The following is a 19,536-nucleotide window of genomic DNA, read 5'->3' as shown; positions in this document are numbered from 1 at the left end:
ATAGCCAATGCGTCTTGAGAAGAAGAGTAAGTATGGAAGACTCAGACGCAAGTAAGGGACGGGAACAAAAGAAATGCCGAATGTCGGTGTGCCGACATTGCTCTGCCACCTTGCATAAAGAACACAGAATTGATAGAGGCCTATGAACTTCGCCGACCTTTATCGAATATGAGTTCTCAGATCAGCCACAAGTTATGAGATTACGATCTGGAACATGCATGAACTTCAAAACCAAAGCAGTTGGGATGTTCCCACACACCAAAGATCTGTCAAAACTGAATCGTTTAGCCAAAACAGCCATATGAACCCTGATCCTTGATACTGTTCACGGCTGAGTCGTGGATGTTTGCCAAATAGCTTTTTGTAAATACTGGAGCTCTGACTATTCAGTTTCTTGTCCAGATTCTGACAGTCTATTCCAATTTGCAAAGCCTCGGGCATTTCCCAGGCAAGACGGCGTCACCCTATTGCCTTGACTCTGGTTTTACACAATTGGATGCTTAACTACCCAAGATCCGTACAATCTATCAGTGGCAAGGCCAGTGGAGTCAAACATTCTCACTAGAACTTGAAGGGTTTATATATAAATAGAATAGCCGGCCCCCAATAAAACCAGAGGTTATTTCCTTGTCCACCACATATCTATTTTGAGTGGTAATCCGGAGCTATGTCTGACTCCAAAGTTTGACTGTAAACATTAGGTAGCCGAATGATTCAGTACTCGGCTAGTGTCTAGAAGAAATCTTGAGACTGTAATGCTGAGGCACAATAACTCTGATAAGTTTGGGATGAGTTCAGTATGCTCCTTGAATAGGGATTCTTGCCCCCCTTCCCTGGTTCAAGGTCTTCAATATTTTGACACCTTGAGGTTCAGGTAGTTTGGAATCAAAAGTCCTGTGACCAGTCTATATGACTGGCTGCAGGCTTTAAGGTTGTTCCCTTACATCACTTAGAGGAAGAGGGATAGATCTATTCATAGCTCAAATGTTGCAAGAGTCTGCCGCGAGTACTCTCTTGTCCCTGTAGTCGAACCACGCTGGATGGCTATCCACCGGAGTTTAACTGCTCTCTACAGTCTTTGATATTTCACAGAGGCAGCTGGCTTGATTATCAAGACATTTCGGTATCATCCTTATGACGTTTCTGTATTTTTCTCTGATATCATGAAGAAGACGAAATACCACGGTAAGAACATGGCCACCCACAGCTATTTTGATCGCACCCTGGTATAATATGCTGTGAGAACAAAACTGATGTTTGAGATGTCTTCAAGTTTATTCTATAGCTCTCGTGGTCCTTGGACACATTCTGGTGGTATACTGATCTTGTAATGAGGTACCCTTCACACCAGGCCTCTCTCAGGCGTCGAACATACCGGAAACATTCCGTACTTAGTGAACCCAGTACAGTCTACTAGTGATCCGTTTTCTTACTTTCAAAGCGTTCTGCTTTAGACAATAGATGATGAGCAGGATGTATATAAATTGGATATCCGCAAGACACCTAGTTTTTGTAAGTTTAAGGATAAAGCAACCAATGCTACAAGTACGGAAAACTGCCTCTGGCACGTTTGCTAGTCACAACACCCCTTTTAACTCATCAAAGAACGCTTATTAGATGTAAGCATACCATTTCAAGTGATATATATGACTTCCATAAACTTTTTTGAAAGGTGGAGAAGTCCTTTATTATGGACAGCGCGAATCTAAAGTACCGGAAAATTAAATACTACAGTAGTGACAGAGTTAGATGGCTGTTGATGATGGCTTGAGAGAGCCCTAGGGTGTGGATAAGACAGAAAGCAGGCTACGGATCTTGAGTAGGCCGTAGATTGCGATAGCCAAGAGGTAGTCAAATTCAACTCAGCAGAGTCACCATCCCAAAACTAATGCTCTACTGTTGTGTCCAGCGCGAATTTTGGAACAGAGACTACCTTATGCATCGGCGACACTGAGGTTATTTGTGAAATATGTCACGAAATACGCCCTACCATGAGACACATAACTACTAAGAATCAGTTGTTAGGGTTTCAAGGTCAGTCATTGGAGGCACGGAGTTTGGCAACTCGCATAACCTAGGATTTAGTAAAACAGGATATGCTTATCAACATGCTTATTGGTAAGGCTCATCACATGAGCTTTGAAAATGAAAATGAAAGTGCTTTGTTCCCTATTACTCTGAATTGGAACTTTGGTGAGTTCCTTTGTTTAAGCTGGTTCACTGCCTCATCAGGCTACAACAGCGAGTCTATTAATGGAAGCCAGCTCGTGACAACCCTGATCAAAGCATCCAAGTGCAAAACAAATGATTCAATGACCTAAAAGCATGAAGTATTCGCCTTTGCCTTCGTGATTTCCTGTTTCACCTTTGAGATTGCTGGATATTATAGACAGTACCTATCGTAGTTTTATCGCCTTTGGTTTATTTATTACCTGACGTTAAAATACGAACATCATTCCACTTGCTCCTCTTAATCACACCTAGTCCTCCCCTGCTGGCGTCTCCCCACTTTTAACCCGTCCACTCGGCCCCATCTTCTCGGGTTCTAGACTCCAGACCCTCCTCCGGACTTCCCTTTCCTCAACCCGCGCGTCAACTTGAACCTTGAACAACTCGAGACAATAACATTTTGGATATCCTTCAGGAAAAATATATCATATTACCATACTCTTCACCTTCAACACCAGTATTATACCCTCAATTTCTCGCGACTTGCTACCTCACGTCCTGTCGCGCATCATACTATGGCAGCGGCTGGCCTGATCGATCCAACAAAGACGGGCAACTATCCCGTCATCCTCGGCGATGCTCTCTTAGGCAAGACATCCAACGAGATCTTCACCGGTATCAAGTGTAGGTTTTCCTTAACCCCAAAGCTTGATGTGTCATGATACTTACATACTCCAAGACAATCACAAGCCGACACTCTCGTCAGACTCAGCCCCCAACTTAGCTCGCATAAAACCCTCTATCCCCGGAAAGACGGCATCCTACGACCTCACATATACCGACAACGACGCAAAGTATGCTTTCACAGGGACAAGAAATAAAGATAGTGGTCAATATGTTCTTTACTTCGACCCCAGCCGCGAGGCCTTTATCCTCGATCTTGTCGACTCTACTTTCAACATGAACGTCACCCGACTGCCTGGTAACGCCGATGCTGACAGTCTCCGTCGACAGTATCCTCGCATCGACAGCGCATCAAACGGCGCATCAAAAACAAACGTGAAAGCTGAAAAGAGTGCCTCCGACAAATCCAATGCCAAAGCACGCGCCAAATCCACCACACAGAAGAGAGATGTCAAGCGCAAGCCCGAGAAGAAGCAGGCCCCCAAGAATATCGAGCTCTCACTACCAGTACCTCAATCTAACGAACAATCAAAACCTGCGGAACCCAAGAAGCGTACACCAGCCCCTGAAGAAGAGGACGAGGACGAGGATGATGACGATGGTGGTCTTCTTGTCGAGTATCCTGGCGCCGACACCAACACAGCGCGTAGGACTGACTTCTCGCCTGCTTTCCCATCTGTTCGCCGCTTTGATGAATTCATGGATCAGCGCGAGTCTGAAGGTGATGATGCCGACGGCGAGGAAGATGATGATCCAGACTTTGAGTTCAAGCTGCCCAGCCCTGTCAACAACCGTAGTCAATATGAGACTGGGCCCGATCCTATGGACGTAGACGGGGAAGAGGAAGGGGAGGAAGGACCAGAAGTCGACCTCGCCAAAGAACTCGAGGACGCGTTCGAAAACCTGGAGAACAGCCAACAAGAAAGCCCCGATGGGGATGAAAGTGAGATTAGTGAAGAGGACTAAAAAGGGTTTGGATTATTGGGCCTTTCGGTTTAGATTTTGTTTATATGCGGCGTTTCCACGGGATCTATGGCACAGTTACTGTCAGAAACAGTAGTTATGCTGTTGACCGGGCGTTGGAAAAGAGCCATTTTCAAGGGAATACTCGACGATACCACTGCCACTACCAGTACGACTCCTGGTACCATTTCTGGCTATACTATTCCAAAGCAAACACACGATGAAGAATATAATCATATAGAGAAAACACCGTGCTTATGGTGCCACTCATGCTATCCTCTCAGCCCCTTCTCCTTGATCATCATACTTCCATTTCTCTCCAGGCAAATGATCCGTGATGCCCTCGATCGCATCCTCAGACCAAAGATGGACCTCCGAATAGGATAACTGCCGGCCCCAGGTTTTCAGGCCGTCTTTGTCGAACGTTCCAACAGACATGCTAATCTTTTCCGACTTTTCATTGCGCCAGAAGAGCCAGCTGCCGCAATTGGAACAGAAGCCCCGTGCTGCTTCCGGTGAGGCGTGGTATCGCGATAGCGTCGTCTGAGAGGTGAACTCTACGCTGGAAGCAGGGACTGAATGAAGCCATGCAATGAGAGAGCCGCCATTCTTACGGCACTGGGAGCATTGGCAGGTTGAACACTGTCAAGTGATGGTTAATACAGTGAGATCTGAGAAACGGAAGTGAGACGTACGCTTCTCTTCCAGTCATGGCCAGATGGAAATTTCAGCGTGTAACGAACTGAGCCACAGAGACATCCGCCAGAGACGCTTGTAGGGTATTCTTCTGAGGCCATTGGGTTGCTTTTATAGGAGTGATAGTGGCAATGAGACCGAAGTGTTCGAAATTAAAAGTAGTGAGATGAGGAAGAGGCTAGAGTGTTATATTGCATAGTGCTGAAGGGCGTGACCCCTCATCGAGGCGCTTTGCCCGCGGCAAGAATGTCAATGGCGCCTTTTGCTTCCCTGTTTACTGAACATCCATAAATTCAGAACTCCTGGCGTCATTATTCTCATGGCCGGTATATTGATGCCTACATATCAGGTTCAGGCATGGGTATGAATGCATGCATGCCTCGCCAACCACACTCCATGATATCCGAAAAGAAGAATACAAATACTGGGTCAGTACGCCAGTTGATGTTTATATCGTAACATACTTAGACAGCCTCCCATTTTGCAAGCCACCCGACGCTTTCGCCCGCGTTTCTAACTATACAATATCGTCCTTCCTTTGCGTTTTCCTTGACATCGTCTAAAACCTTGTCTATCGCGATTGAACCAATGGCCATCCCGTGACCCTCAGTTAGACTAAATGATCCGGTGGTGACGAAGCCAACGAGATCTTCGACGTTGGGAACAAGGGGATGGCCGTTCATGTCGGATTTATTAGCCGGCGTAAAGGGGTAAGGCGCAGGTTTAGACACGAGTTCAGCGGCAAGTTGACGCTTCAATGATTCCAAGTCGCGGGGTGTCGAGGTTCTGCATGCTTTGTTCTTTGTAGACAGAGACGGCCGGGCCTGAGAAAGCCATTGGGACCGGAGATCATATGGAAGTGAGGAGGGTGTAGATAATGAACCCGGAGGAATAGTGGCAGGGACTTCGGCTTCAGAGGACTGTGGATCTGTGGTAGGACGAGATGGGAGGCGGTAGATGCGAGCACAGGGTGTGACAACGCCCCTAGAGATTAGAGATATACGGACGCCAAGAAGAGCGTTTATTGGTATTGCTGAAGGGGTAGACGGAGAAGTGACGGCTTGGTTAAAAACATCTTTCGAGATTTGGCGCAGCTGGTAAATGCGTGGCTCTTGTTGCTTCGGTACTTGTGTTGAAGCTGAATTTTCGTCCTGGCTCACGTCCATCGCGCCCTCAGTATTGTTCTCTTCGCTAGTTTGTGAATCTCCTGCATTGAACAATAGCTCAAAATCGCTAGCGAAACCATCGCCGATCTCGCCCTTCCTCCCACCGCCCAGATCGAGTGATTCCCAGGCGGTTCTCTTGCTCTTTGGTCGCTTCTCCCAAGCCGCTCTTCTTTTTCGACGCGCCTCGAGCTCCCATGCAGCACCAGCCTTGGTTCCGGGAAAATCCCCTGGGAACCAAGTCTGGCCTCGTTCGAAGGCGACCTGGCGGATCTCGTTCAAACCTGCGAATCGTGGGTTACCCCCTGAAGAGAGGGGATAATGCACCAAAGAGTACCAGAGATGCTGTATACACTTCCATGGGGCAAGCAGAGTCCATGTACCTTGCTTCTGTGTGCCTCTATCCGTGCGGGAAGCCAACAGGATGACCGGGATTGGGGGATCATCTGCTGTGAGTTTCAAGGAGGTTCCGGGAGCATTTTTTGCTCTTCGTCTATCGATTTGTTTCTGTGAAGGGAAGCAGGACGCGGCATGGCGAGTGTCGCGATCGAAAATGGCATACGGGTTTAAATTCTCCTCGGCCGACCACGACGCTATCTTTTCGAGGAGTTGGAGTTGCGACTCTGGGTCTTCAGGAACCTCCAGGCGCCTTGGAGGATATTGAAGACGGGGATCCTGCACCGAGAACCCCAACACCGCGCCAGCAGGGAGAGTGGCTGCATTTGTTAAACCGGCCAGCCCTTGAAAAATCTCAGTATGATTTGTTTTCGTCTTGTCCTTTACGGGATAGGTACGTAATATAGCTAGCAGAGCTTCTGTAGACCCCGGTCCTGTCAGGTCTAGGCTTCCAATCTCAAATCGAAGATCTTCGATGTAAAGCCTAGGGTTTTCCTGCTTTATCAAAGATAGTAACTCGTTAAACAGCTCCAGGAAGGCTGAGGGGTGGATCCTCAAGAAGACCTGTCTCGATTCTTGCTTAAGCTCCTGGCTGTCTTCTTGTGCCGATGGTTCGGGGTTCCATAAGATAGTACATGGTCCGATCATCTTTCGGTCGACTTGATTCTGCTGTCCGGTTTGAATTTCCCGACTCAGAACACCGGTCCATGAGCGGGTTCCGATCCTCCACTTCTTTCCCTTGTCGTTCCAACATGAATCCTGAACAACCCCTATCCGCTTCAACACACGTTCTATGCCAGCGTGTTTGCCGTAAAGCCCAATTGTGCTCATGTAGCTCATCTCCCATACAACTGCGCCTCTGTCGCCCTGAGCTCGATGTGTAGGTCGGTATATCTTTTCGTTTGGTGTCAATGGGATAGCGAACCGCCATAAAGGTTCCAACGGATCAGTCATACGTGCTCTTTTCGCATGCCATGAGTGTGTTGGTAACCATGTCTTGTTCAGTTGACGCTTGCGGAACTTGGACTTTGGCTTTGGAGGTTCGTTGAGCTCGTTTCGTCGAAGTTTTGGTCTCGGTGGTCTTCCTATTACAGCCAATGCTTTGTCTTTACTGACATCTCCATCCTGCTTCGCCTTCGCCATCGCTACGCTAGCCTTGCGTTTCCTCGCTGCCAATATTCCCAACTTTCGTGCTGTTTCGGATCTTATTTTCGCTCGTGTTGTTCTAGGTTTCCTCCTTCTAGCTTCGACTACCGGAGTGTTGTCGTCTTTCATCTCTTTAAGCGCACGTTTTCTCAGTCGGCGAGGCACCCGTTTGGGGTTGTGACTCGCCGTGCGGCGGCGTAAGCCTCTGGGTACCTTCTGGAAGGCACGACTGCTAGCAACAGCTTTCGATGTGGCCATGCTCTGTTCAAGAGCGCGAATCTCGAACTCGTGGGCGGCCACAAAAGCCTGGAGATCAAGTTCGCCATCTTTGAGTGCAGCTTCGGCGGGCTGTGCAGGGATACTGCGTGCAGAATGAACCACGGAGCGCTTCTCCCTACGGCCATTCGATGCAGGCGTGTCGGCCTTTCGCTTTCTGCTGTCTGGCCCAGGTTGGGCTCCGGTAGAAGATCCCGGAGCCATGGCGAGAGAGTTGTTGTGAAGATATCAAATTTGGGAGTTCTTGGTCACCTTCAATGTAAACGTCGAAACGCGACGGGAAGAAAATAAAAGCTTTATCGATAAGCTTTGACGGCCCCCTCCAAGTCATCATTTCAGGACTGCCATTATGACATGTGAATAAGCTTTTTATTAGACGAGGGCGAGTCAGTCGATTGTTTTTTATTTTATTTTTCTTTTTTGTTTCTAAAAGATAGATCGTTTGGTCACAAAAGACTGCGATTTTATTTCCCCAGCCAGGACAGTTCTTCAGAGCTGGCCACCAAGCTAAGGTATTTATACACCACGAGCACGTCCAACACGGGCTTTGACACATTTGCGACAAATGCAACAAGATGGTTGATCAAATCAGCAATTTGTTTTCAATATTGAATTCGCCAATATTAACTCTGAAAGAACTTATGAACGCCTCTAGTAAGGGTAAAGCTCTCAAGTTTGCGCCATTCGCCAGATAATCGTGCTAGACGTTGCCAATCTCAGACGATCAGATATTTGAGCCTACTTGGTTGCCAAGCCGCGACGAGAAAATGATTTTTGATCAAAACGTGATGACGATGCCCCTGAGCTTCCCTGAACCATCTATTCTAGCTCCATCTCGTAACACTATAATGTCTCCTCACTGCTTCTGCCAATTGTCCTGGAGGTTGACATTTGGAACACATCTTATGGCCCCTAGAATCCGATCAGCTTATTAGTGTCTCAATGCATCTGACATAGATCAATGTAATAGAGAACATACCAAAATTCTGGAGGATCAACAATATTAGGCGTACATGGTCTTTGTGATCTTTCGTATTTTGGGCACCACTTTCGAACAATCCAAGCATGATGTTGGCACCGAAACTCGACCTTGCATTGGCGGTTAGCAAGAGGCTTCACTACAAGGAGGGAGCTCATACAAAGAAATAGTCACACATTCTCGACGAGTAGATAATTTTGACAAAGAAAGAGATCAGGACTCAACGGCGATCGTCCCCCTTTTGCAGGATCACTTCCATATTACATGTCTGACCTCTCATTTTCATTCGATCACATTGTTGTGAAATATGCTAAAGGTTCATGGTGAGAGGTGACCGATGGGGAATCTTACCGAAGAATCGGACTCCAAGGTCTCATAATTGTTGTATATTGCTTCTTTTGAGAACGCCATCGTAAGGAAGCGATGCAACCTGCAATGCAGCAGGGAGCCGAAGGACAGATCGGGAAACGGGTGTTTGAGAATTGAGAGAGAAGATTGTGCATAATAGTTCAAGTTGTCTCTTTTGTCATCTCTTCTCCCGTGGGGAGAGGGAACTGTTGGGTCTGTATGGTCACACGAGCCAGGCGGTTAAGGCACATAATAATGACCAGGAAAGACTTTCATCATGCCGTTAGCCTAGACTTTTGCTTTGAATTTACTACAAAGGTTGAGAATAGTACGTGATATTCAGAGTTCTGTTCGTAATAGTCTATCGTTGGTTCTCGGTCCTTATAGAATAGGTATTGTCTCTTCTCTCGACAGTTGAACTAACCCCTGTTCCTCTTCTGTTTCAGACTATTTCGCCCTGCTAGGATGGCTTACTCTCTCAGCTCAAAATCGAACATGGGTTCTGAGAAACTAAGTCGTATTTAGCAGGTCTTCTAACCTGTTTGTTAGAAGTTCTGAGAAAAAGATATGTATCAAATCAGTGACCATAACATCATGTTGATAAATCATCCCTGTAGGATCTCGACGTTGTTCGAGCATTCAGTGTCTATTACGACATAATGATGACATCTCCAATAGATCGGTCTCTTTCAGATCCAATTTCTCCCTCTCTATATGAAACATATGAATCGGTGGCGGTCCAGCTGGTCGGGTTCGGCCTTGCAGGAATGACTCGCAGGCGTTTGTTTTTTCTTTTCTTTTTAGAGCGAGGGAATGTTACCACTTCCAGGAGTGGACAAGAGTGTAAAAGCCAGAATGTACTTAATAAAGGACTTGGGAATATGATATCTCGTAAAAAATGATTATCTGTGTAATTATTGTTGAATTGGCATGCACCCCCCCTCTTCAATTAAATGCAGAGGTAGGTACTCTTGGGTATCAGATGGCTATCAGCCTCCTGTGGCTTTGCTTGTTGCATCTCTCGTGGCGTCAAGTCACAGGGGGCAACCATCATGGGATCTGATCCCTGGAATTGCATATGACGATATCCTCATCATTCACGTTGGGATCATCAACTTTCGATCACGGGCTTATCTTATCATCGCTGATCACGGTCAGTTTCAGTTCCACCAGATACAGCGCCATAGGGGACCGCCGTATCGTTAGACCAGTCGCTGGCAGAGTCCACTAGAGTTGGAATTGTCTGGCAGACCAGAGCCAAACCCAAAGTCAAAGTCAAAGTCAAAGTCCACGCCAAACAAGCAGAGGTAGATCCAGAGGGGGATGGCCTCTTTAAGTAAGCCCCATCCCCACAAGGTTCGCATTTCCGGTGCATTACGCGGGCTATTTCTATATATATTCTCTGGCATCTAGCTTTGGCGATATTGCAACCAGCACTCATTCACTCACTTCAGTCTCATTACGGAAGTCTGTCGTAAGATTAGATACCGTCACAGTTACGCTCAAGCGAGCTCGCTATATACTCACATAGTCGTAACTTAAGCATTGCGAATCATTGACAGAGGGATATCCTGACAATCTTTGCTAACATGGGCTTTCTCAAACCTGAAGTTGGCAAGGCTCGGAAGGTAAGGATTTATCTCAATCTTCAACTTGAACTCAAGTTAACTCGTACTCCAGCCAAAATTCGACCTTCATCTCAAGGTACATCCCTCAATCTACATCCAGCCACTCTATGAGGAAACCTTGACTTATACTTCCTAGATTTACGACCTTAACAACGTGCCGCTCGTTTCTGGTCAGGCTTTTGTCAAATGGCACCTCTCTCACTCAATGACCGCGGAGCATCGCGGGCGCACGCAGAAATGCCCAATCGCCAACCACAGAGTCGAATGGGGCTTTGTCACCGCGGTACCCTCTATCCGCATATCGATAGACCGCAATAACAACCTTACCGAATGTCCCATGGAGTTTGAGGTCATACAGGAATTTGGCTTGACTGAGAAGGTCACCCTTGGCATTGTTCGCCTCAACCTGAGCGAGTACGTGGAAGAGAGCGAGGCCTTCGTCAAGGATGTCGCATCGCCTGGTCGCATGCGTAGCAACAGTATGGGTGTCAGCCCGACGAGGGGTGGAACATCACGGCCGCGCCGTGATTCAGATGTTGTCGAGGATGGCATCGTGAGAAGATATCTCATGCAGGATAGCAAAGTTAACAGTACGCTGAAGATCAGTATCCTCATGATCCAGGTCGACGGCGAACGGAGTTACGTAGCTCCTCCTCTGAAAACGGCTCCTGTCTTTGGAGGCATTGGAGGCATCATGAGCGAGGCAATAGAGGACGACGCTGGGCGTAAGTTGAATGGATTCGTTCCATATCATTCCCTGCCGCTGACAATTTATAGCAATAGCTGCCGCGGTCCCCAACTTGTCTAAGCCTCGCGACGCCGCTGAGCTCCAAGACCTGTACCGAAGCGTTCTCGCTGCTTCGTGGAGTCGGCAACCAAATGAGCACTCTGCAGAAGAAGTCATTGAGGACATTTTCAACGGAGGTAACGGCTGGAAAACCAAACCTCATAATGCTTCGCCTGTCACTGATGGAGAAGACGACGACGACGATATGGGTCCACGTGATACCATCCGAGCCCGCGATACTCGCCGTATAACTCACAACCTCCTTCACCCTCATCACCATCATCATCACCACTCAAACAGAACTGCCTCACCTTCGCACAATCACCAGAATAACGGCCCAGCTGGCTCCTCACATCGCCGCACACCAAGTAACTCGAGTGATAAGAGCTTCTCGACAGTTACAGTTACTCCGTCGAACCGACGCAAAGGCGTACGCATCCATGAGCACCACCTCGACCACGCGCGTAGTATGGCGAGCATGACGTCTACTATGACACTTGATAGCGACCCAATGCGCGAAGTGAGTTATAAGGGAACTCGCGAGGTCAGAGAGGATGATATGCGAAACGACCTCATTGCTTGGCGATTACCAGGTGATGGGAACCAGGTAATGTGAAGGGCATAATTTAGAAGTCGAAACTGAGCATGTTCACGGCCCCGAAGAGGCGGCTCGAGTATTTAATTGCTTAATAATGTTTCCTGAATGGCTTCCACCGAATTGATTCGACATGCTTCTTTAAATGTTGAAAGTCTTTATTCAATTCATCCCTGACAACCCTCTATTGTGTCCTCTAGAATCTACCAATAAACCCGTGCTTTTTGCATACCAACCCCCCTTATAAACCTACTCATAAAATCATTGCGGCTTTTCAATCAAAGTTCCTGCTTGAGTCCAGCATTTCCAGACTTAGATGTTTCCTCGCACACCACCCTTGCCGCCAACTTCTCGGGCTGTGACGGTAACGCCTAGATCGGCTAGAACGTTGATCGTGACTTCGACCTTGCCACCAGCCTTGACGCCCTTGATGGCGGCCTCGGCAAGAGGGTTGCCGATCTTCCAGATCTTCTCCCGAGTCTCCTCTTCCTCTTCATCAGAATCATCAAAATCGGAGTCGTCCTCATCCTTATCTCCATTCTCCTCCTTAGCCTTAGGCTCAGGCTTGGTGACGTTGATGTGAGTGTTACCCTCAACAATCTTAATAAGAACATCGCCACCTTCCTTAGGGGCAGGAATATGGATAGTGCGACGGGCAGGGGCGGCGGTCTCAGGGGCGATGATGGGGGTGAAGACATCCTCGCCGTCAGCACCCACGGTGATCACACCAATAGAGTTGGAGATGTGTTTGACGGTGGTGACAGCAGGGTGAGTGGACTGCTCGATATCGGCGGCCTCGTACTCCTGGATCAAAGAGGCCTGGAGTGCAGCGCCACGAGCAAGGAGCTCAGAAGGGTTGATGGCGGACACGCTCGTGGCGGGAGCCTGAATCTCAGTAGTCTCAGGGAAGATACCACGGAGGTTGTTAGCGATACGAGGGGTGTGGGCAGTACCTCCTGACAGAATAACCTCGTCAATGTCAAGAACATCGAGGCCGGCCTTCTTGACAACACCCTCGATGAGTCGGTTGAAGCCCTCGAAAACCTTGCGGGCAACCATCTCGTATCGTATCCTGTTGATAGTAACAGAGAAATCGAAACCATCCGCCAAGCTCTCGACGCTGAATTGAGCGTTGCTTCCCAGACTCAGAGCTCGCTTGGTAGCCTCAGACTCAAGTCGAAGCTTAGCAAGACTGCGAGTGTTGTTTCGGGGGTCGATGTTGTGCTTCTTTTGGAACTCCTTGGCAAAGTGGTCCATAAGGGCATTATCCAAATGAACACCAGCAAATTCGTAATCGTGAGCAGTGGCGAGGATAGTGTAAAGACCACCTCGCGAAGCGATAACGGCAACATCCGAGCGAGTGCCACCAAGGTCAGCGACAACAATAATCTTATCCTCGATCTTGGCCTCAGGACGGGCATCGTAAGCCAGAACAGCGGCGACAGGGTCAGAAATAAGCTGAAGGATCTCGATGTCGGCGTCGTTGGCGGCCTTGATTAGAGCCTCTCGCTGCTTCTCGGTGAAGTTTGTGGGGACGGTAACAACGGCGGATGTGACCTTCTTGCCCAGGTAGTCGGAAGCAGAACCCACAAGCCGTCGCAGGTATCGAGTAGTGGCCTCTGAAACAGAAACGGTCGAAGTCTCTTCCTCGCTCTTGTCTTTGATGGAGAAAGCAACGGTACCGGAAACATCCTTGGGGTGGGCGGAGGCGTGAGAGTGGGTAGGGTCGATGGACTTGAATCTGAAGGCATCTTGTCAGTGTCCTTGGTTCCAGAATTGGGGCTGTGGCGGGAAGTTCGCGTACTCTTGGCCGAGGAAGTCTCGGAAGTTGGCGATGGTGTTATCGGGGTTGCGAACGAGGAAGTTCTTGGCCTGTCCACCGTAGTACTCATCGCCGTCAACGTAAGACAGAACGGTGGGAATTTGTCGGTCTATCAAGCAGCTAATGTTAGCAAGTGACCTAGTGACAGTATCACGGGGCACAGTTTCATGAAAATCAAGTCGATCTAGAACATACCTCCATCCTCGTTGGCAATAACCTCGGCCTTGTCGTCAACAGTATAGGCAATGGAACTGTTGGAGTTACCAAAGGTAATACCAATGGCAACTCGATCGCCAGGCTCAGGGCCCTTGGCTCCAGCGTTGTCACTCATTAGGTCGGTCGGAAGAGAGTTTTGTGAGTTCGTATAGAAAGAAAGAGAAAGTAAAGACCCTGTGCCTCTGTTGAGTTGAAGCGAAGAGGTTCCAAGGTGTCAAGATTTTGGAGGGCGAGTTGGTGATGGATGTTAGTGGGGTTTACTTTCTTTTCCCTCAGAGATTGGAAAAAAAAACTGCCCGCTAATTGCATCGCCCACATTTTTCTTGATCGGCCACTGGTACGTACTCGCGTTATCGTTATCAGTTCCCCACATGCCGCCTTTGCTCATGGTTTTGAAGTTGTCGCATCGGGATTGCAGCTTTTAACTGTTACATTTCGAAGCATTAAGGTCCTCAAGTTTCCCATCATGGCATCTGATGCGGTGTTTGTACTGCCAGGCGATATCATTGATCCGTCTCTTATTCCTTCACATCCTAAGAAGCCTCTGCGGCTCGGTCCTGGCCTACGACATGTGCCTCCCAACGACATCGTTCCCACACTCGCTGGCCAACTTGTGACTGATCGACAAAAGAATGCAATTCGTGTAGAGAATGCTCGAGGAAAGGTACGCTTCTGAATTACCTCCGGGCCGTAGACCGTCGACTCATCAATTGACAGTATACCCCTCGCGTCGGTGAGCTCGTCATCGGGACCGTCCAGCGCAGCGCCGCCGACTTATTCTATGTTACTCTCTCCGATTATACCGCGCCTGCTCTTCTACCACAACTTTCTTTCGAAGGCGCCACAAAGAAGACCCGTCCTCAACTTACCGCGGGTGCACTTGTGTACGCACGGATTGCTCTCGCCAACCGCCACATGGACCCAGAGATTGAATGCGTATCTTCTTCAACAGGAAAATCTGAGGGTCTAGGCCCTTTAACAGGCGGAATGCTCTACACCGTGTCACTTGGAATGGCTCGACGTCTGATGATGCCCAAGAGTGTGCAAGAAGGCCGGGTTGTGGTGCTGGAAGAGCTCGGTAACGCGGGTCTTCAATTTGAGACAGCCACAGGACGCAATGGCAAGTTCTGGGTTGATAGTGAGAATGTGAAAACGGTCATTGCTGTTGGGAGGGCAGTACTAGAGACTGATGAGAAGAGATTGGATGTGGAAGAACAGAAGAAACTTGTCAGGAAAATCATCAAAGACCTAAGCTAAAGGGGGCGAGCATGTGGCAGAAACCATGATGCTCAATAGCACTCTTTGTATTGGAATAGTTCGGTTGTACACTGTCGAATTAATAGATACCCAAGAACGAACACGCCTGGCTCGTCCGTTGTCAGACGAATGTGTCTTTTCCCATGACCTAACGCCCAAATAGTCCTATATGTCCTAACGTTGATTTTTGTGCTGAATCCTTGTCTTCTAATACCCAAATATGCCAACTTTGAACGAGTGTAAGAATCAAATCGCTGTAAATGAAAAAGGAAAGTAAACAGAGAGCCTAGCAAAGCGCTAAGGCTTGTCAGTCAGTGGCCGATTCAGGTGGTACATAGTACAGTGCAAGATGCAGCGGGAGTATCCCTATCTACAGCAGCAAATAAGATGATGTCGCAGGCAGATGCCCTTATGTGCCGCCCATCTCCTGGTCGACTTCCACAGGTTCTGGGAGGTGTCTCTGATCCATGTTGTGAATCTTTGTCATATGTCGTTTCCAGTTATCCTTGCGAGGGAATCCCTTTCCCCCTTGCCTTGAGTAGTCACAGCCTTGCACGGCGCAATGAAACTTCTTCTTTCTCTCATGTCGATCATTGACATGCCGCTGCAGATGGGTCTTGGTCCCGAATCCCTTGCCACAGTTCGGGTAAGGGCATTTGTGATCTTTCGTATGATATCGTTGATGATGCCTGTTGGGTTAATGAGCGACTTCGATCAGCCAGCGACGATAAACTTACTTGAGCTTGTGTGGCTGGTCGAACACCTGGTTACAGCCAGGCTCATCACATGCGTGTGAACCATTGCTCGGTGACGGATTGCTTACAGCGTTTCCTGGTGACACGCTATGTCGGTAGTCGGAAGATGTACCAGAGTGAGGTGAAGGGGTATCAAGCTGTGTCGCAGGTGTACTGAGCGATGACGGGTTGGTGAATGCCGGTCCAGGTAGGGGGGTAGACGCATCGGAGGGATAGCTTGGGTGTCGAACACTACTGTCAGGGAGAGGACTCAAGTGGTTGGTCGTTGGAATCTCAGACATAGAGATATCCTGATGGTCATCGGTCTCCTCCGTTTTAAACGCTATTTGACTCTGGGTCGGTGTAGGAGAGTGAACTATGGGCACAGGCTGAGGATGAGGATCACTAGGAGGTAGTGTTAATGGCGAGGGTGAGTCCACAGGTCCTTCATGCGTGGCAGGTCCTGCTGAGGGGGGCGGCTGGTTGGGTGAGGATTGCGATACATATAATTGGTAGTCGTTCCTGTGCCATACTTCGGTTTCTGTCGATGCAGGCATGATATCCATGGGGTTCACGGTACCAGGAGCTGGATGGCTAGGAGGGGATTGGGACGCGTTGAAGTTGAAGGTGGTCGGTGGGGAATCTGGGGGACTTTGCACAGCCCCCTTTGGCAGGGTAGATGGCAAAGCAATCGGGGAGCCCAAGGCTTGGGTAGATGAAGGTACCGGCAAAGAATCGGTAGCCGGAGCAGTCATGTCAGTAGGAGACTCGGTCGGTCTTCCTGCTGTAGTAATCCGTTGAAGACTTCCATCCTGTGCTCTTGGCACGCTTTCGAGGTATTCAGCCAGGGATTGCGATGTTGGTGAGTTAAGAGACTGATCGCGCGTGCTCTTGCGACTAAACATCTGTTTTAAATTATATCTCAAGGAGCTCCCACGCGACCATGAGCGTTCAGGTTGAGGTCGAGGTTCCTCAGTCGAAAACATGCCAAATGCCTCCGAAGGGACTGATGGGCTATAGTAGTCCGCACTGGTCCCATTAAGAACAGCACGGGGTGCATCACCAATAGACTGCGGCATGTACTCTTCATGATGATTCTCGTCAGAGCCGAACGGCGCTGAGCGCGGTATTGAGTCGTTGGCAGTTGGCTGAGCATTTCCAAAGCCGTAAGAAGGTAAATCAGTGTCGATTCGGGGAACATAGTCTGGTTGACCTTGTCCATTGGTTTGCTGCAAAAAGCCATCGTGGGCTGTCCAATCCAAGTCTTTGACAGATCCATCAACTCCCCCACGCGTATTTTCCCCTGAAGGTTTGAAAGAGTCTTGTGAGGACAGGCGGCGTTGATTATCGTCTATCCCCGGGGCTCCAGTTGCTGGAACCTCGCCAGTCTCCGGGTCGTTCGTGTCGGGGGGGCCATGAAGAGATGTTTGTTTTCGGCGTCTGATGCGGCGGATGATAAAGGGATACGAGCAAAGAACAACAAGCGCAATGCCCACGATAACACCGACAACAACACCCGCAATTCCTCCATCGCTAAGCTGGCGTTTCAACACGACGCCTCTGGTTTCGAGATTGCCCATCGCATGGCTCTTCCTCCCACTTAGACATCGCAGAGTATCCATCGAATTGGACCACACCGGGTTCGAGGAATAAGTGGCGAATGCGGAGGTAGCCAGCAGCAGCCGGCGAGAGCTGATGGTAGCTGAGAATTGGGACAGCTAATCGAGTGGTGATTCTTCTTGTCGTATTGCTGGGTTAGGTTACTGGGGCGGGGTGGCCGGTATAACACTGGATGCTTGGGTCTTGGGAGGCCGCCGTCGCAGTCGCGCGAGACACAGCGAGCCTCGTGGAAGGCTTGTGCTTTGTTAAAAGGGTCCAGTCGATGAATCGGAAGATATGGTGGGGATTAAGGGATGATCACTTTAGCTGTTGGATAGTTAGTGTACTCATGATCGATCGTTGTGAGAGACAGATTCATGCATGAGTGAGATGCAATGACATGACGGGATTCCGGGGGTGGTCGTCAGCGGGCAAGCGCAAAGCAACGGCCCTCTGAAGCACCTTCTGACAATTGGTTTTTATCGCGCCTTTTCAGGGCTCCAAACGTCTTCAACTGCCCAGGCCCCCAGGGAGCAAGAAAACTTCTGACGTTGGACGAAGATGTCAAAAATATGTAATCTAGAATCCACAAAATCTACACCAAATTATGCCTAATTCTTTTTGTCGCTAGGATAGAGGTCCTCAGTTTTCTTGCCTCCCCTTGCCAGATTAAAGTGGCTCAACGGGGCGAGACTTCATTGGACAGGGCGTTATTTAGGCCCCGCTTCCCGTCCGAAGCTCCGTCAGTCTAAGCCACACTCATCTCGAGTTAGTGTCAACCCACCCCTGGCGTCATCAGGGTCACTCAGTTTCAACTCAATTTGATCACTCGACTTCAACAGTGCTGTCTATAATTTTCAGCTCATCTATCTCACTTACTACGTCAAGATCTTTTCTCTTAGTCTGTCTCATCTTGTTTCCTTTTGAAGATGAGCAGCTTTAGCCACAGTCACATCGTCCCATCGGGAGACGATGTCACTGTTCCCTGTTTTCATTCGACCGCGGGTTTCGTCAAGCAGCTGGTCTCAAGCTACTGGCCCCATAATGCCGATGGTAATTTGCAGCAAAATTCTATAAATAAATTCATTCGTGATTATCGAAAGAGCAAAGATTACTCAAAGAACCGTCAAATTGGCTGCATAATTTCCTCCTTGCTCAAGCCTCGTGAAGCGCTACGACTCTCAACCAGCTTACATTACCTAAGCCGCTCCAGTTACTGGCCATGGCAATGCAGCATTAGATCCGATAGCACTGTATTTGTAAGATGTTCTTATTCGCTGGCCCTACAAGCCAAGGCTCAGCCCGATCCTCTCCAGTGTTCGTGAGCGAGTGGGAGTAAGGCAAGGATCGAGAATTGGCACCATTTCGGATCAGTCTGATGGCACTGATCGTGCGAGATTATTGTCATTCCGTTACTCTCGCTCTTTGATAAAATGTAATTATTACCCATCGTAAGGGATAGGATACATGACTGGGGTTGAAAATTTATCAAGTCATATGGAATCGAGCAAATGTAAGAAGTAATAAATAGTTAAAGGCCTGAGTAAGTACTCAGACTAGTCAGATCAATCACACGAAGAGTGGACCGGCCTCTGATAAAAAGGATGGATGTCTTGTCAATCCTCAGACCCTGCATTGTTCTACATACCTAGTTACTCCATTGGACCCTTATTCTTGGCTTCTCTTCCATGGGAATATCCTGAGCCGATCCTGGTTTATTCAAGTCAGCACTATCATTCGTTGCGCTGTACATCCCCGTCCATTTCGCGTCGTCTTACAAACAGTGAAATAGACAAGAAGATTTGTTCCAATTTCTAAATCCAACATTCATGCTTCACGAAATCCCGAGGTTGTTGCCAAGCCATGTCCCCACCACAACACCGACCCCAGTGTGGCTCGATTGCCTCCAAGACACTAGTCCATCGGGGTACTGTGACCTTGTTTTGACTTCATCTCTTGACGAAGTTAGTAGGTAGCAATAATTGTCGACAACTTCTCTTTCATTCAACCTTCTCTAGAAAATAGCGTACAAGCTTCGATACAAGTACCACTCCACTTTTGGTGCAACCAAGCTTCCT

General features: G+C 48.6%; 7 protein-coding genes across 8 annotated transcripts; 3 read left to right on the top strand and 4 right to left on the bottom strand.

The window, feature by feature from the left end:
* The first annotated feature begins 2,018 nt into the window (after nucleotides 1-2,018).
* Nucleotides 2,019-7,741, top strand: FOIG_02157 (uncharacterized protein). Its single transcript, XM_031199329.1, has 2 exons — nucleotides 2,019-2,853; nucleotides 2,909-7,741. Exons 1-2 carry the CDS (start codon nucleotides 2,745-2,747, stop codon nucleotides 3,817-3,819), a joined length of 1,020 nt encoding a protein of 339 aa, XP_031071366.1. The 5' UTR covers nucleotides 2,019-2,744; the 3' UTR covers nucleotides 3,820-7,741.
* FOIG_02159 (uncharacterized protein) lies at nucleotides 4,084-4,613 on the bottom strand (the record flags this gene model as incomplete). The annotated part of the gene is made up of 2 exons (XM_031199331.1): nucleotides 4,084-4,458; nucleotides 4,512-4,613. The coding sequence occupies 2 exons, from the start codon at nucleotides 4,611-4,613 to the stop codon at nucleotides 4,084-4,086; spliced, it is 477 nt and encodes a 158-aa protein (XP_031071368.1).
* On the bottom strand, nucleotides 4,977-7,697 carry FOIG_02158 (uncharacterized protein; the record flags this gene model as incomplete). Its single annotated transcript, XM_031199330.1, has 1 exon — nucleotides 4,977-7,697. The coding sequence occupies one exon, from the start codon at nucleotides 7,695-7,697 to the stop codon at nucleotides 4,977-4,979; it is 2,721 nt and encodes a 906-aa protein (XP_031071367.1).
* Nucleotides 7,742-9,860: 2,119 nt separating the features above from the next.
* FOIG_02156 (uncharacterized protein) lies at nucleotides 9,861-14,000 on the top strand. Of its 2 annotated transcripts, XM_031199328.1 has the most exons (5): nucleotides 9,885-10,156; nucleotides 10,432-10,448; nucleotides 10,501-10,524; nucleotides 10,585-11,173; nucleotides 11,226-14,000. In XM_031199328.1, the coding sequence occupies exons 1-5, from the start codon at nucleotides 10,144-10,146 to the stop codon at nucleotides 11,849-11,851; spliced, it is 1,269 nt and encodes a 422-aa protein (XP_031071365.1). In that variant the 5' UTR covers nucleotides 9,885-10,143; the 3' UTR covers nucleotides 11,852-14,000. The 2 variants fall into 2 exon arrangements, with proteins under 2 accessions (XP_031071364.1, XP_031071365.1); XM_031199327.1 differs by having other exon boundaries at nucleotides 9,861-10,448.
* Nucleotides 11,290-14,321, bottom strand: FOIG_02155 (uncharacterized protein). Its single transcript, XM_031199326.1, has 3 exons — nucleotides 13,848-14,321; nucleotides 13,635-13,761; nucleotides 11,290-13,571 (listed from the first exon to the last, which is right to left on the bottom strand). The coding sequence occupies exons 1-3, from the start codon at nucleotides 13,981-13,983 to the stop codon at nucleotides 12,143-12,145; spliced, it is 1,692 nt and encodes a 563-aa protein (XP_031071363.1). The 5' UTR covers nucleotides 13,984-14,321; the 3' UTR covers nucleotides 11,290-12,142.
* On the top strand, nucleotides 14,201-17,912 carry FOIG_02154 (exosome complex component RRP40). The gene is made up of 2 exons (XM_031199325.1): nucleotides 14,201-14,532; nucleotides 14,586-17,912. The coding sequence occupies exons 1-2, from the start codon at nucleotides 14,335-14,337 to the stop codon at nucleotides 15,123-15,125; spliced, it is 738 nt and encodes a 245-aa protein (XP_031071362.1). The 5' UTR covers nucleotides 14,201-14,334; the 3' UTR covers nucleotides 15,126-17,912.
* FOIG_02153 (uncharacterized protein) lies at nucleotides 14,766-17,919 on the bottom strand. Its single transcript, XM_031199324.1, has 2 exons — nucleotides 15,863-17,919; nucleotides 14,766-15,814 (listed from the first exon to the last, which is right to left on the bottom strand). The coding sequence occupies exons 1-2, from the start codon at nucleotides 17,479-17,481 to the stop codon at nucleotides 15,535-15,537; spliced, it is 1,899 nt and encodes a 632-aa protein (XP_031071361.1). The 5' UTR covers nucleotides 17,482-17,919; the 3' UTR covers nucleotides 14,766-15,534.
* Nucleotides 17,920-19,536: the final 1,617 nt, after the last annotated feature.

This window comes from Fusarium odoratissimum (assembly GCF_000260195.1).
Source record: "Fusarium odoratissimum NRRL 54006 unplaced genomic scaffold supercont1.2, whole genome shotgun sequence".
Classification (NCBI taxonomy): domain Eukaryota; kingdom Fungi; phylum Ascomycota; class Sordariomycetes; order Hypocreales; family Nectriaceae; genus Fusarium; species Fusarium odoratissimum.
The sequence above is the reverse complement of the archived record's forward strand: the minus strand, read 5'-3'. Positions and strand labels throughout refer to the sequence as shown.